Source organism: Dipodomys ordii, unplaced genomic scaffold (assembly GCF_000151885.1).
Source record: "Dipodomys ordii isolate 6190 unplaced genomic scaffold, Dord_2.0 Scaffold207, whole genome shotgun sequence".
Lineage (NCBI taxonomy): Eukaryota > Metazoa > Chordata > Mammalia > Rodentia > Heteromyidae > Dipodomys > Dipodomys ordii.
In genome coordinates, this window is record NW_012267423.1 from 2,068,146 (window position 1) to 2,082,707 (window position 14,562).

At 38.1% G+C, this 14,562-nt stretch overlaps 1 protein-coding gene across 1 annotated transcript in view; it reads right to left on the minus strand.

Moving 5' to 3' along the window:
- Nucleotides 1–1,482: 1,482 nt before the first annotated feature.
- Nucleotides 1,483–14,562, minus strand: part of Armc10 (armadillo repeat containing 10) — a 24,332-nt gene continuing 11,252 nt past the window's right edge. Inside the window, exons 3-7 of the mRNA XM_013035267.1 lie at nt 12,489–12,637; nt 11,453–11,587; nt 8,932–9,108; nt 3,741–3,812; nt 1,483–2,463 (exon numbers count right to left, since the gene is read on the minus strand). Coding sequence (XP_012890721.1) covers nt 2,209–2,463; nt 3,741–3,812; nt 8,932–9,108; nt 11,453–11,587; nt 12,489–12,637 — 788 coding nt within the window. The 3' untranslated portion in view covers nt 1,483–2,208. The remainder of the gene's footprint in view (nt 2,464–3,740; nt 3,813–8,931; nt 9,109–11,452; nt 11,588–12,488; nt 12,638–14,562) is intronic.

Below are 14,562 nucleotides of genomic sequence, written 5' to 3' on the forward strand. Positions count from 1 at the left end.
TTGATTAGTGAACACCATGAGGAACATTTCAATCTGCCTTACTATCTAAAGAGGAAGTCAATTAAATCACACCAAATAATAGTGACAATGTGCAATAACATACATAGAACAAAAGTATTATGTACTTTTTCTATGAATTCTTCCCCTTTTCACTGTGAATACTCCCTTTTTCTCTAGCAAGTGTGATTATTTTTCAAACTAATGATAGAGGAAAAGATACAAGTTTCAGATTCCAATATTTCTATAATACATGAAGACAAATCCTGGTTTTTAGTGTGACATATTGAACATATATTTTCATTGAATGTGCCTTTTGAGGAATATCCCAAATGTTGTGTCACCAACCCATATATAAAGTATTTTAACCATGATACAGTGCTACTGAAGCCCACTGGGGATTTTCATTTATCATCTCACATTAAAAGCTTTGTCTACCATAAAGACGTTCTTCAAAGTTGATTTCTGTATCAGAATAACTCTGAGAACACTTTTTTTTTTTTTGGTTCAAAGATTGTGACTTCCTAAGCAAAGTTGTGTATCCATATCCATGTATTTACAGTGGAAATCTAAACTACCTTTTCTTAAGGCTTTTCCTTAAATACGTAAATAGTAAAGCTTCTGCTTGCACACTGATTGACTAAATGCTAAGCATGATAGGGGTTATGAACTTGTGTATTATAGACCCTAACTTAACTGAATTCAAAGTACATCAAACTGTCATAGCTTATGGGATCAAAAAGATAATAACAAAGACATTTTTATATTGTACCTTTAGTCAAAATATGGATGAAATTTAATAAAGTAATGCCAATGAAGAGAAATATATACCAGCTTGTCAATATTTTTTATTAAAAAGTTACCAATTTATGTTCATAGTTTAAAAAAAAGTAAAAGGGATATACATAGAAAAGTATGTCCCTTATTCCCTCATTGTATTCCCCGGAGTTTACATATCAACCTAGAAATGTTCCATCCAGATAGGTATAAACATTTTTCATTTTAAAAACACATGTGAAATCATACTAGGCATGATTCTTTTACATATGCTTTTAAAAGCAACTTTATTCCATAGATGTCTTTCTATCTCAGTACTGTTAAGACTTCATTCTTTCTAAAGAATAGCTTGTTATTTAACTAGTTGACTATGGACATGGGACATCCCAGTATTCTGTACCAGGATCAATATGTAACATCTTTAAATATTGGCACAACAAATGGGGTGGTGTGAGTACTAAGAAACATTTTTCCTGAAAAGTTTCTATTTTCATTGATTATAAATGAGAATATGTCAGGTGCTGTTGGCTCATGCCTGTAATCCTAACTATTCAGGAGGTTGAGATCTGAGGATCTCTGTTTGAAACTTGTCTGAGCAGAAAAGTCCATGAGACTCTTATCTCCAGTTAATAATCAAAAGCCAGAAAGTGCAGCTCAAGTGGGAGAGCCTTAGCCCTGATTGAAAAGCCAAGTGAGAACATGGGACCCTGAATTCAAGCCCCAGAACTGGCACACAGGGAGAAAAAAAACCACCAAAACCAACACCCCAGAAACAAAACAATGATGAGAATATGTTCTAGAGACTGAAATAGACTCTTGAAAACAGTATAGCTGGGGTGGACTTGAGAGCTTAAGTTCTCAGTGCTACTGAGAGAACAAGGCCATTCCTGTGGCAGTTTGAAAACAATTAAGTTAATCTTACTGTTTAATATACTGTTACTGCAGAGGAACAACTGCAAGTCACTCCAAACAGAGGAAGGATATCAGACATAAAAAGGTCACTGCCATTTCATATAATGGAAATCACTGAAGTATCTCAGTGAATAGGTAGGAAGTAACTACTTTCAGTAAATGCTCAATTTTCATTTGACATCAATAAAATGAATGGTCCAAAATAAACCTGAAAACCTGAAGTTAAAACAGGTTGACTATCTTATCTCAAATCATTTGGATCAGAAGCATTCAAGGATTTTGGAGTTTGTACAGATTACCAGTTGAGCAATCCTAATCCAAAACCTCCTTATCTGAAATGTTCCAAAGTCTGAAACTGAGCATCATATCAGATTAGGGATGTTCAGCCTGTACTGTGTAAAAGATGGAACGTGGTATTTCCTGTTTAAATTCAGCAGATGAAAGGAACCTTTTCTAAGGGAGATAAAGTTTCTGTGTATTAATTTTTGGACTGCATTACTTGAGAAAAATATGACTAACAAATCAAAATTTTGGAATTACTGTCACAACTTTTTCTTTCACATCCTCATCATGATGATAAACTAAAGCTCTCATTTTCTGGGCGCATTCTTCTCCATATAATAGGAAAAACAATGAACCTTTAGGAAAAGGAGGCTGAATAGCTAAATGGCCTTCCATTTTGAGGCAGTTATTTATGTTGTGAAATAATGTAAGTACTCGAAGTAGAATTTCCTTTGCTACATGGCTGTCATAAAGAGAAAGGAATGATGAATCCACCTGAAAGAGGAAATAGTAAATTATCATTTTTACATCTTAAAACTGCATTTGATACTTTACATTAAAAAAAAATCCCACCACAGAAAACCCTGAGTGCATACCTTAATCGTATACAGTGAGTACACTCTACATTATACAGTACCAGAATTAAGAGATTTGGTGTTAAAAATAATATTCCTTTGGAACCTAGAGCATAGTCATTTATAAAAAAAATTCCTTTATAGAATCTACTGCAGTTTTCATGAGAATTCATTACTTCATTAAATATTTACTGCCCAGGCACAGGACTGGTAGACAGAATGGCAGACAGAGGTCCTTTATTACTGGAGCTGAGCTCCATTCTATCTACATCACTTTTTGCTTCCTTTAGAATACTTACAGTGGCTTTTAATTACCTTGTTTATGTGGCATATATTTCTGTTCATTAAGCTAAGTTTTGGAAGAACAAGCAGCACCTTGTACACACTAGTGTCTTGGCACTCAGCCCAGCCTCTAGCATACCTAATCAATACTGCTATGGACATCAGGATGATACATATGCACAAAAGCCAAGAATAAAGATATGATGACCTAAGTATACCCAAATTTGCAGAGAAAAAAATGTATTCTTGTTATGGAGAATTTTTTGTTTGTGGTCAGTAATGGGGCTTGAACTCTGGGCTTGAGGGCTGTCCCTCAGCGATTCAGCTCTAGGTTAGCGCTCTACCACTTGAGCCACAGCACCATTCCTGGTTTTCTGGTGGTTTACTGGAGATAAAGAGTTTCTTAGCTTTTCCTGCCCCGGCTGGCTTTGAACTGCGATCCTCAGATCTCATCCTCCTAAACAGCTAGGATTACAGGCATGAGCCACCAGCACTGGTATGGAGAATTTTTTTAATGACTTTTAAAATATGCTTGTTACAAGCTTTAAATATATATATATATATGCAAAGAATAATAGCAGTACTATTTTTCAGAGATAATCCCTGTGAGTATTTTTTTGAGGGGGGGGTGTCAGTTGTGGGGCTTGACCTTGGCCTGGGCACTGTCCCTCAGCTCTTTAGCTCAAGGCGAGTGCTCTACCACTTGAGCCACAGCGCCACATTCGATTTTTCTGGTGTTTTATTAGAGATAAGTAGCTTACAGACTTTCCTGCCCGGGCTGGCTTTGAACCGTGATCCTCAGACCTCAGCCTGCTGAGTAGCTAGGATTACAGGCATGAGTCACTGGTGCCCAGCTTCCAGTGAGCATTTGCGATGTGTGTGTGTGTATCAAAACAAATAATGTGATCTATTTACTTGGGCACTGAGTAGTCCTTCTGTCATGGCTGGGTTTTCAGACAAATTCACAAGCAGCTTCAAAACCTGAACCTGAAAAAGGAATGTTGGTTTATTTCAGACTAGCAACCATGGATTTTCTTTTTCTCCTATCATGCTGTCTTCTCACGGTGTTCCCCTTCCAAAATTTTGCCTGTGCTTCACATCAAGACCTGGCTCAAACTCTACCAATAAAGTCTCGCTCACTCTCTGAACTTTTCTAATACAGGCACTACTCTCAGAGAAGTTATCACATGATAGTGTTCTTATACCTTTTCCAATTACACTTCAGTCTCCACGCACAGACTTAACCCAGGGTAAATAGCCTGACATATTATTGATACGTGGAAAAATGACCTCTGGAACAACAACAAAAATCTCCCAAAGCTTAGCTCACTTTTAATGAAAATATGAAAATTTTAAAACAGTTTGGTTACCAAAACAAACTAGCTAATATGGCCCTTTTTAGGGCCATGATAGGCTGTGATACATCTCTAAGGTTATCTTTTTTGTGTGAAAAATATTTTACAGCATTTAAATTGTTATAGGATCTAAATAATTAGCAAATAAATGACTTTTAATAAGTGAATAGATAAAACACCAGCATTCTTGTCATTCCTAAAAATCAATAATAGAAATATACTAATAGAATTTACCTTTGAAGTCACATTTTTTTTTTTACAAAGATACTGGAAATGAAGAGCAAAGGGTACTCAACTCAGTAATACTAACAACTGTGTGACTCACTAGACCTACAAAGGAACCTATGTCTTTTATAAAACACTTTTATAAAAAGGGTAATAAATGTTTATTTTAGAATGTTTTTTCTTTTTTTTTTTTTTGGGTCCGGTCATGGGCCTGAACTCTGGGCCTGGGCACTGTCCCTCAAGGTCTTCAGCTCAAGGCTAGCGCTCTACCACTTGAGCCACAGTGCCACTTGCGGCTTTTTTGTTTTTGCTTATGTGGTGCTGAGGAATTGAACCCAGGGCCTCAGGCATGCAAGGCAAACGCTCTACCACTGAGCCACCTTCCCAGCCCTTAGAATGTTTTTTCTTTCCCTCTCAGCACTAGGGATTGAAACTAGGGCTAGGCAAGCACCCCTAGAATGCTTTTTACTCCAGAAAAGCAGAAAGAAAAAGGAAGTTCACACATACTTCTCTTACAAAGTTTTGGTGATTTTTTGGTATGTATCTTATACTCTATAATTCCTTTGATAATGTACATTCTAATTATTAAGGAGAAGGATATAAGGCTTTGCTTAATCTTATTTTTACCAACTTTTACAAAACTTTACTGTTATAAAGATAATGTACAGAGAGGTTATAGTTATGTAAGTCTTTTTTGACAATGTTATTTCCTCCTTCTCTCCCAGTTTCTTCCTTCCATCCCCATCCATAAGTTAAACTTTTATAAAATTAATACATGGTCATAAAAGAATTCTAAATAGTGCAGAAGGGTAAAGTGAGAACAAAAGCTGGAGGCCTAGTCATTCTCCTAAGCTATATTCAGAAGTCATGTTTTTCAAACAGAGACTTAACATATGAGTTGTAAGGTTAAAAAAAAGTTAAAAAATCAAGAGATTTCTCACTCTTTGAGAGATACTGTCAGACCCCATCTGGCCTCCACACCAACAATAAATCTTAGGAAAAAACACCTGGCTTACTATCAATGAAATGTTGGATTAAGAAAACAACAGCAAAAGGTATGAAACAAATGAACCTGAACCTATCAGATAAGCCTGAATAAGTCATAAAATCCATAAAGGCTCACTAGTAGTGAAAGCAAGTATATAACAATAGGAAGAGCAATTGCTACTTAGTCTCCTGTATTAAAATACATTGCTATCTTCTGAAAAAGGGAGCTAAGCATGAAGAAAAAAAATTAAGTTAGAGGACAACTATCATTAAATATACGTACTATATTCTGGCTTGAGCCCTGAAAAGTCTTATTATTTTTTCCCTTTTGTCACATGTACTACCTGGTGGAGACTGGAGGACATTTAATCTAAATTGTTAGTCTCCACTATGTGTACTTAGTTCTAAATTTGTTGTTACGGATCCCCCCCATCCCCCTACCCCGCCCAAATCACTATAGTATAGTGGTATCACTGCTGTAAGCAAAATAAAAATTTTAAAAGCCACTTTGGTTGTCATTTACTAAAAGAAAAATATCTAGGGCTGGGAAGGTGGCTCAGTGGTAGAGTGCTTGCCTTGCATGCATGAGGCCCTGGGTTCGATTCCTCACCACCACATAAGCAAAAAGAAAAGCTGGAAGTGGCGCTGTGGCTCAAGTGGTAGAGCGCTAGCCTTGAGCTGAAGAGCTAAGGGACAGCACTCAGCCCCAGAGTTCAGGCCCCACGACCAGACCCTCTCCCCCCCCCAAAAAAAAAGAAAAATATCTAAAACACATATTCTTCAAAAATACGGATGATGGATGACTATCTAAAAGTTTACCTGCAAGCTCAAACTTCAAACTCGGGGTGTGTGTGCGTGTGTGTGTTTTGCCAGTCCTGGCCTTTTCTGATAAGTTTATTAGAGAAAAGAGTCTCACTGACTCGGGTGTGTGTGTGTTAAACTCAGGGTGTGTGTGTGTGTGTGTGTGTGTTGCCAGTCCTGAAGAGTCTCACTGACTCGGGTGTGTGTGTGTTAAACTCGGTGTGTGTGTGTGTGTGTGTGTGTGTTGCCAGTCCTGAAGAGTCTCACTGACTCGGGTGTGTGTGTGTTAAACTCGGTGTGTGTGTGTGTGTGTGTGTGTGTGTGTGTGTTGCCAGTCCTGAAGAGTCTCACTGACTCGGGGGTGTGTGTGTTAAACTCGGTGTGTGTGTGTGTGTGTGTGTTGCCAGTCCTGGCTTTTTCTGATAAGTTTATTAGAGAAAAGAGTCTCACTGACTTTCCTGTCTGGGCTAGCTTCCAACCTCAATCCCCAGATCTCAGCCTCCTGAGGCGCTAGGATTACAGGTGTGAGTCACCAGTACCCAGCTTAAGCTCAATTTTTATGGAAAAAAAAATACTAGAATTGGTGGCTAATTTTCCAACAGAACAAAAAATAAAAACAAAAAAATGTGTATACCATCCCAGAAAGACAGAATATATGGAGAAAACAAAACAAAATTAGAACATACTGTCTAAAAAGTCATAAATTGCAGTAAAACAGCTCATGACTGAGACAGATACAGACTCAAGGCTAGATGGCCTGGCTATGACCTTAGTCAGAATTCCTCCTGGGGTCTGGGGTTCTAAGTAAAACATCAGCAAGGGATTTTTCCTATAGCAGTCATACCACAGGATAAATACAGAAGTTTCCATGGGGTTTGAGAGTCTGGAAGTCATTTTGCTCCACTGGAGAGAGAGAAAATGTTGATGGGAACTTGCCTACTGGGAAATGACTGGGGAGGAGGCAAGACTGGTAAAAGGCACTCTTTTTTTTTTTTCTTTTCTTTTGTGTGTGTGTACATTTTTTATTGTAGAAATGCTGTACTGAGGGGTTAGTTACATGAGCAAGGTAATGAGTACATTTCCTATTGAGCATTGTTGCTGCCTCCTTTTTTAGAAAAGATACTCTTAAGAATATTCTCCTGTTGTCTCACTGTGTGTTAATGCCTAGAGACCTGTATAATTTACTATGTCCCAGTGGTTTTTTCATTTTTCTTTTTTTAAATCATCCAGTGTCTTAACTTGTAGATTTATAGGCACATTCTAGCTACCACCAATGGGGGAAACCATGCAATCTGAGAACACAAAGGTGCAATACCTATGTGCATCTGCTCATATAAAATAGTATTTAACGAAATGGACTTCAGGAAATAAAAATGAGGTTTTTACGTTGTTGCTGTTTTTGTTTTCTTTTCCTTTTGTTCTTTTATCTGTCTTTGGGAGAGTAAGAAGGGGGCTCTGAAATAGTGGGACAAAGGGTGAACAAAGGCAGTATGGTACTTACTATACAACTTGTGGGTGGGGATGGGAAGGAAAAACTTGGAGAAAGGAAGGGAAGGGGGTGACACTGTTCAAAAAGAAATGTATTCTTTATCTGACTTATATAACTGTAACCTCTCTTATATCACCTTTAAAATATCAATTTAAAAATGCATAAAATAATTAAAAATTACAGAGTTAAGAAGGCATGAATATTTTTTAAAAAAAGACACTCTTACATTTACTTTTGAATTCTTCTGTGATGTCTTGGACCAGATCTAATGAGTTTGGCTATAGAAATAGCCAACCAGATATACTTCAGAAACAGAAGCAAGATTATGGGGAGGGTCTTCTGATAATCACATCCTGATAACCTCAGAAATCACTGCAGCAACTCAATTATTATGGCTTAATATTTGTTCCTTCTAAAAGGCTCATGAATTTTTCTGTAACTGTCCCAGTGAACACAGACTATTATGTTAAAACCTGAAAACAATAAAAATTATTAGAACCTTTAATTAGTCTATATTCAATTTTGTGCTTTTTAAATGCACTAAGAATGCACATTTATAGGATTTACTCAAGGAACTTTCTTTCAGAGGTATCTTCAGAAATCCTACTTAATCCACTCTGTTGCCTCCTTCATCTGTGTAATGACAGCATGAAGCAAAGAGCTATCCTTCATATGCCTTATTCTGTTCACTTACTAGTGTGTAAAAGTGGTTTTAAAAGATTTGCAACAGGGGCCGGGAAAGTAGCTCAGTGGTAGAGTGCTTGTCTTGCATGCATGAGGCCCTGGGTTCGATTCCTTAGCACCACGTAAGTAGAAAAAGCCAGAAGTGGCGCAGTGGCTCAAATGGTAGAGTGCTAGCCTTGAGCTGAAGAGCTCAGGGACAGCACCCAGGCCCCAGAACCAACAAAGAAAGAAAGAAAGAGAGAAAGAGAGAAAGAAAGAGAGAAAGAAAGAAAGAAAGAAAGAAAGAAAGAAAGAAAGAAAGAAAGAAAGAAAGAAAGAAAGAAAAATGTATTTCCTTGGGTCCAAAGAAAGAAAGAGAGAAAGAAAGAAAGAAAAAGAAAGAAAGAAAAATAATGTATTTCCTTGGGTCCATGTGAGGGTTTTTAATGAATAAATACTGACTACATTTAATCCTTTCTGAAGGCCATAAATTTAAAGATAGCATGGAAATTCAATTTCAATTGTAATAAGCTTGATACAATAGCTCTTTGACTTTTAATTCATAACTGCTTTACCTCCTTCCTACCTTTGTACTTCCATCTCCAGTAAGTAACACATGGAAAAGGTCAGCAATGGAGCGGCTCAGCATGTGCTGGTGGTCATTGGTAACAGTCATGTTTGTTAACAACCTTAGCCCAGCCAGCTGCACAGCAGAGTTCAGGGGACCAGAGAAAATATCCTCACAGACTTGATTGATATATATCTGAAGGACAAAGAAGAGAAAATTAATCATCTTAGAGTCTTCTCAAACTTTTATTAAACAGTCACTTTTCTGCACAGTAGACTAGGGTAATTGTTCAGGATTGATTGGCTCCTCTAAAATATAATGGCATTTGACCCTCAAATTTGGTGATCTTTTAAAACCTGCCTTTTGTTAATACCTGCCATTAGGCTGAGCATCTTAGAAATATACCCCACTCAATCCAGAAGGCAACTCTAATAGAGGTAGGTGTTATGATGTCCATCTCACAACTAATGACTTTGAAGTTTTTTAGGAGCTTGAGTTCCCTGTGCAATGTCAGCTGGCAGGTGAGATGCAGTGTCCAAGTCCTAGGAATCATGCTCTCAACACCAGTGGCCTCCCTTTTGTAGGAGTTTTCAAACTCAATCCACCTTTCTGCTTCTACTTTTCTAGGCACATCAGCATCAGGGGGAAGATGTAGGAGACCATTTTGTATCACATAAGAATCTCAACTACAGGGTCTGGGGTGCTACATCATGTCACAAATAAAGAATAAGGGACAATGTAAAATAGAATTCTTTGGACTTCTATCAAAAGTAAGTAAAGGAAAAAAATATTTGCCCAAGGTGATTCTTATTTACCTACATATGATCTACTCATTATTATTTTTATTTTTTAATTATCTTTAAGTAGTTGTGAAAAAGGTTTCAATTCAAGATGTCAGTTTATGAATACAATATAATCTTGATCAGTGTCACCACTTCCAATAATCTTGTGCAGATCTACTCCCTATTATTACTGACCACTGGCAAAAATAATGAACTGCCTGCAGTACTCCTATTTCAAATAGGAGAAAACTCAATCAGTACGATGAAAAGGTTCTTGACATCATATTTTCTGTATCTGGCTATGATCTTTCTAGCTTGGATGAGTTGTTTCACAGATATTGGTACTTTCCTAATTAGAAAAAGAAAACTCTTAAATGTCACCAAAAGTTCTCACTGTTAAGAAAAATTTTCCTAATTTAAAGTGCTAAGAATGATTAACTGTCCAATAAACCATTATTAAAAAAACAAAAAAAAATCCATGTTATCAACATAGTAATGCAATAGCAAGAAGCAAAAAGTGATAAAACTTTAATATAGGTTTAAGATCTACATTACATTCAGAAGCCAACTGGCTCTCTTTGACTATATATCTATCCCTTAAAAAATAGCATTTCTTTAGTTCTTTATAAGTCACATCTTTTTGTAAGATCTAATGTCTGTTTGTTTTGTCAGTCCTGGGGCTTGAACTCAGGACCTGGGCACTGTCTCTGAGCCCCTTTTGCTCAAGGCTACACTCTTACTTACCACTTGAGCCACAGCACCTCATCTGGCTTTTCCTTTTATTTATTTATTTAATTTTTTTTTTGGTCCGGTCATGGGGCCTGAACTCTGAGCTTGGGCGCTGTTCCTCAGCTCAAGGCTCAAGGCTAGTACTCTACCACTTGAGCCACAGCGCCACTTCTGGCTTTTTTTTTTTTCTGCTTTTGTGGTGCTGAGGAATGGAACCCAGGGCCTCATGCATGCAAGGCAAGCCCTCTACCACTGAGCTACCTTCCTAGCCCACTTTTCTTTTTATGTGGTACTGATGAATTGAACCCAGAGCTTCATGCATGCTAGGCAAACACTCTACCACTAAGCCATATTCCCAGACTGATGCTAATGTCTTTCAAAGCATTTACTTTCAAAGTGTTCTGAACATCCTTTTTATATGAATCTTTTCACTGTTTCACTTCTAGTAATAACTCAGTTATTCGACCTCATATTATTCCTTTCTTTTGGAATTCTCTTCTTCACCTACACTTATAGAAACAGATATTCTGAAGAGCCAGATTGGACTCCTCCCCCTCCCTTTTACAGAAACTTTGGGTAGGATTTCTCTATGCACTCAACAGTGTTTTACCTATCTTTCTTTAAATTGCTTCATCATGTTCTGCCTTGAACCACTAGTATTTGTGATTAGTTTTATCCCTCCTCACCTTTCTTAGAGAATGAATAGTACCCTATTATGTCTATTCTCTGTACCATAGAGCAGGAGTTCAATAAACATAGAACTGAATTGATATACTTTTAAAAAATATATTGAGGCTTTCAGATGTTATCTAATCTGCCTTGGTTTATTTAACACTCTTAAACGAAACCTCAGTTATATACTGTACTCCTTATTGACTAATTTAGGTCCCTTCTATCTCTGCCTTGTTTAGCATTTTTTTAAATAGTAATTATTGTCTAGGAGTTTGTTAAAGTTTCAGTAACTATCTTTTTGTCATCTTCCAATATACTGGAAATCCGATGTATTTTTAATATTTCAGACAACTTACCTTTATTTTGATTTGATTTTCAACATTTACACTAAGGTTATTTAGTGCATTTAAAGCTTTCTCTTTAATGCTGTGGTCTGGATTGTTGATTTTGTCTCCAACAATTGGAATACCTCCCAATTCACGAATAATAGCCTAAGAGGGAAACAAAAAAGCCAGGAGTATAACTTCAATATGCAGCTCCATCTTGTGGCCAAAGACCACATACAAAAGAAGCAAGCACAAGCAAAACTAAAGGTCAGAGTGAGAGCTGACAAGCTAGACAACCTGAATGGATTCAGTTATGTCTAAAATCAATGCCATTCTTAGATGCCCAGATTAGCTATCTCAACATTTTCCTCTTTTTGGCTTAAAATAATTACAATTAGTAACTGAAAGAGTTGAATAATAATTAAACATTTTCAATATCTTCTTAAAAATGGCTAAAATTTACAATAAACTTTGTCACTATAAAAAACACTTCATCATAAATTCAAAATTTGCATTTAGGACAATGTTAACAAAGGACACTAGCTAGAAAAACATTATAAAAATGGCTTTACTTGTTCTCCACAGGAAAGGAAGTGGTGAGAAGGAACTATTCAAATTAGCCTTTTTAGTCTTCATGTTATCTCTACTTGGGGAAGCCATTCACATTCACTTAGTGGTTGTTTGTGTGGTCCAGGGACCACCTGCATCAGAATCACACTGGTAAGATCTGTTACACAATTTAAAGTTGTAGCATTAATAGATTTAAATAAAAGGCAATATACTGCTAATTGCTGAATAGATACAGTTATGAATAAGATGTTGCTGGTGACCAGCTTCATAGGGATCTGGAAACATATTGATAATGTTCCTGTGAGGCTGTGCTTTGCCTAAGTAATTATAGTAATAACTACAGTTAGTAACTGAAACATGTTGTAAGCATAAGTTAGCCATATCTGTATAGATGAGGAAAGTGGGGTTCTGCAAGGTTAACTTACACAGGGTAATAATCGCTCCTAGTGTGTAAAAATTATTATAAGGAGCTTGTTTGCTGAATGAGGGTACTTACTTGGTTAGCTGAAAAGGCTGCACTGTTACCCAGAGTGACTAAGGCTTTTTCAATGAGTACAGGATCCTCAGTTGACTCAAGAAGGTAAAGGAGTTTTTTAAGTTGTTCAGCATTTAGGACATCATCATAGGAAGCATTGGTTAAGTCTTCTGCATAAAAGAATAATTAAAATTTATTGGAAATCAGTTAATTTTTTCTATTTTTACTTTTGTTTTTATTACCGTTACTTTAACCCAAGTAAGCATTCGAAGACATCTAGGTCTGGGCCATCTTCCCAATTACTTGTACAGAAATCTCTGACTCAGAGAAATAGGATAGACTGTATATGTGTATGTACATGCACATGTGTGTGTGCGTGCGCAACATGCCAGCCAATGTTGGGGCTTGTACCCAGGGCCTGTGCCCTGTCCCTCTGCTTTTTCACTAAAGCTGCCACTTGAGCCACAGCTCCATTTCCAGCTTGTGCTGGTTAATTGGAAATAAGAGTTTCCTGAACTTTGCCTGTCTGGGTTGACTTCTAAAAGCAATTCTGAGACCTCAGCCTCCCCAGTAGCTAAGGTTAAAGGCATAAGCAGAGCTAGATACATATTTATATATTTTTTCCCATGTGACAGAAAGGGAGGAACCTTTCTTCTTTTTCTTAAAACATTTCTTTAGGGGCTGGGAAAGTGGCTCAGTGGTAGAGCGCTTGCCTTACATGCTTGAGGCCCTGAGTTCAATTCCTCCGCACCACATAAGCAGAAAAAAAAGCCGGAAGTCATGTTGTGGCTCAAGTGGTAGAGTACTAGCCTTAAGCTCAAGAGCTGAGGGACAGCACTCCCAGAGTTCAGGCCCCACGACCGGACCCAAAAACAAACAAACAAAAAATTTCTTTAAGCAAGCTTGTCATTATACATTCTTTTATCCTTTGATATAAATGTTGTTTTAAAGTAAAAGTCAGTTTTATAATCCAAAAATGAGTGTCTTTCTCAAGTGCTTGGAGGCCATCTCTCAGTGTAAAGATAAAGACTCAGCCTCATATCTGTGGGATCTTAGCCTAGGAACCGGCTTCCCTGGTTTAACTATGTACTTTACTTACCATAGAGCTGTCTTATCTTTCCTCTAGATAAAGGCAATTAACTAACATAAATGCCCCAATTGCCAGTGAACTAGAGGCCAGCAATCAATAACATAATGTATTGTCAAGTCCTCTTATTAAAGCCACTTTACTATTTACTTGATTTGCATCTGCCAGGCTACACAGAGAGGTGAGAATTTTGTTTTGGACACCCATTGCCTGTGATGCTGTAGGCAAAATGGCTTAATGCCTGTTCCGTAATAAAATTGTTTGATTCTCTACATTTCTCTACCTTTGCGGAAGGCAGGTTTCTGGTTGGCTGATTTCATTTTTACTTATTTTTCTAAGCTTCCATGACCTGAAACATCCTTCAGAACGTTCAGTAAAATGTCAGAATTGTGAATGTGCCAATCATTTGGTCAGATCTATTGGACTTGTCTGCCGTGAGGGGTGTGTCTCCTGTAGACAAAGGTTCCAGTTTCCAACACCACACACACACACACACACACACACACACACACACACACACACGAGAGATATAAGAGATGCTGGGCCACGAGGTTCAAGGTGTCTCCCCCTATTGAGGCTGGGTAAACTGCAGGCAGAACTGCCCCTGTGGCAACCTTTCAATCGCACAGGCGCACGAATAATTTCATCATTGGCTCCAGCCTCCCCCCTCCCTGGACCAAGCCCACAGCCCTCCCACAATCTCGGACATCCCTTTGCCAACACAAAGGCCCAGAGCAAGCTTTCAAGGGAGAGGTCATCAGCAAGCCTTTGAGAAGAAACCTCGTTCACCGCTTTGACGTCCAGCGCAGGCAGAAGAGTTTGGGGCGATCTTTTTCATCCCAGGAGTGGTGCCGGTCGGGGGCTCTGGACCCCACATTCGCACAGGTCGATCGCTCTCTCTACCCCGCCCGCTCCGCCGCTTATTTCACTGCGAGCACTGAGGAGCCACCGAGCCCCAACCTGGCCCGGGCTGGCCTCGGTGCCCGTCCCCGTCCACCTGCCCCGTCC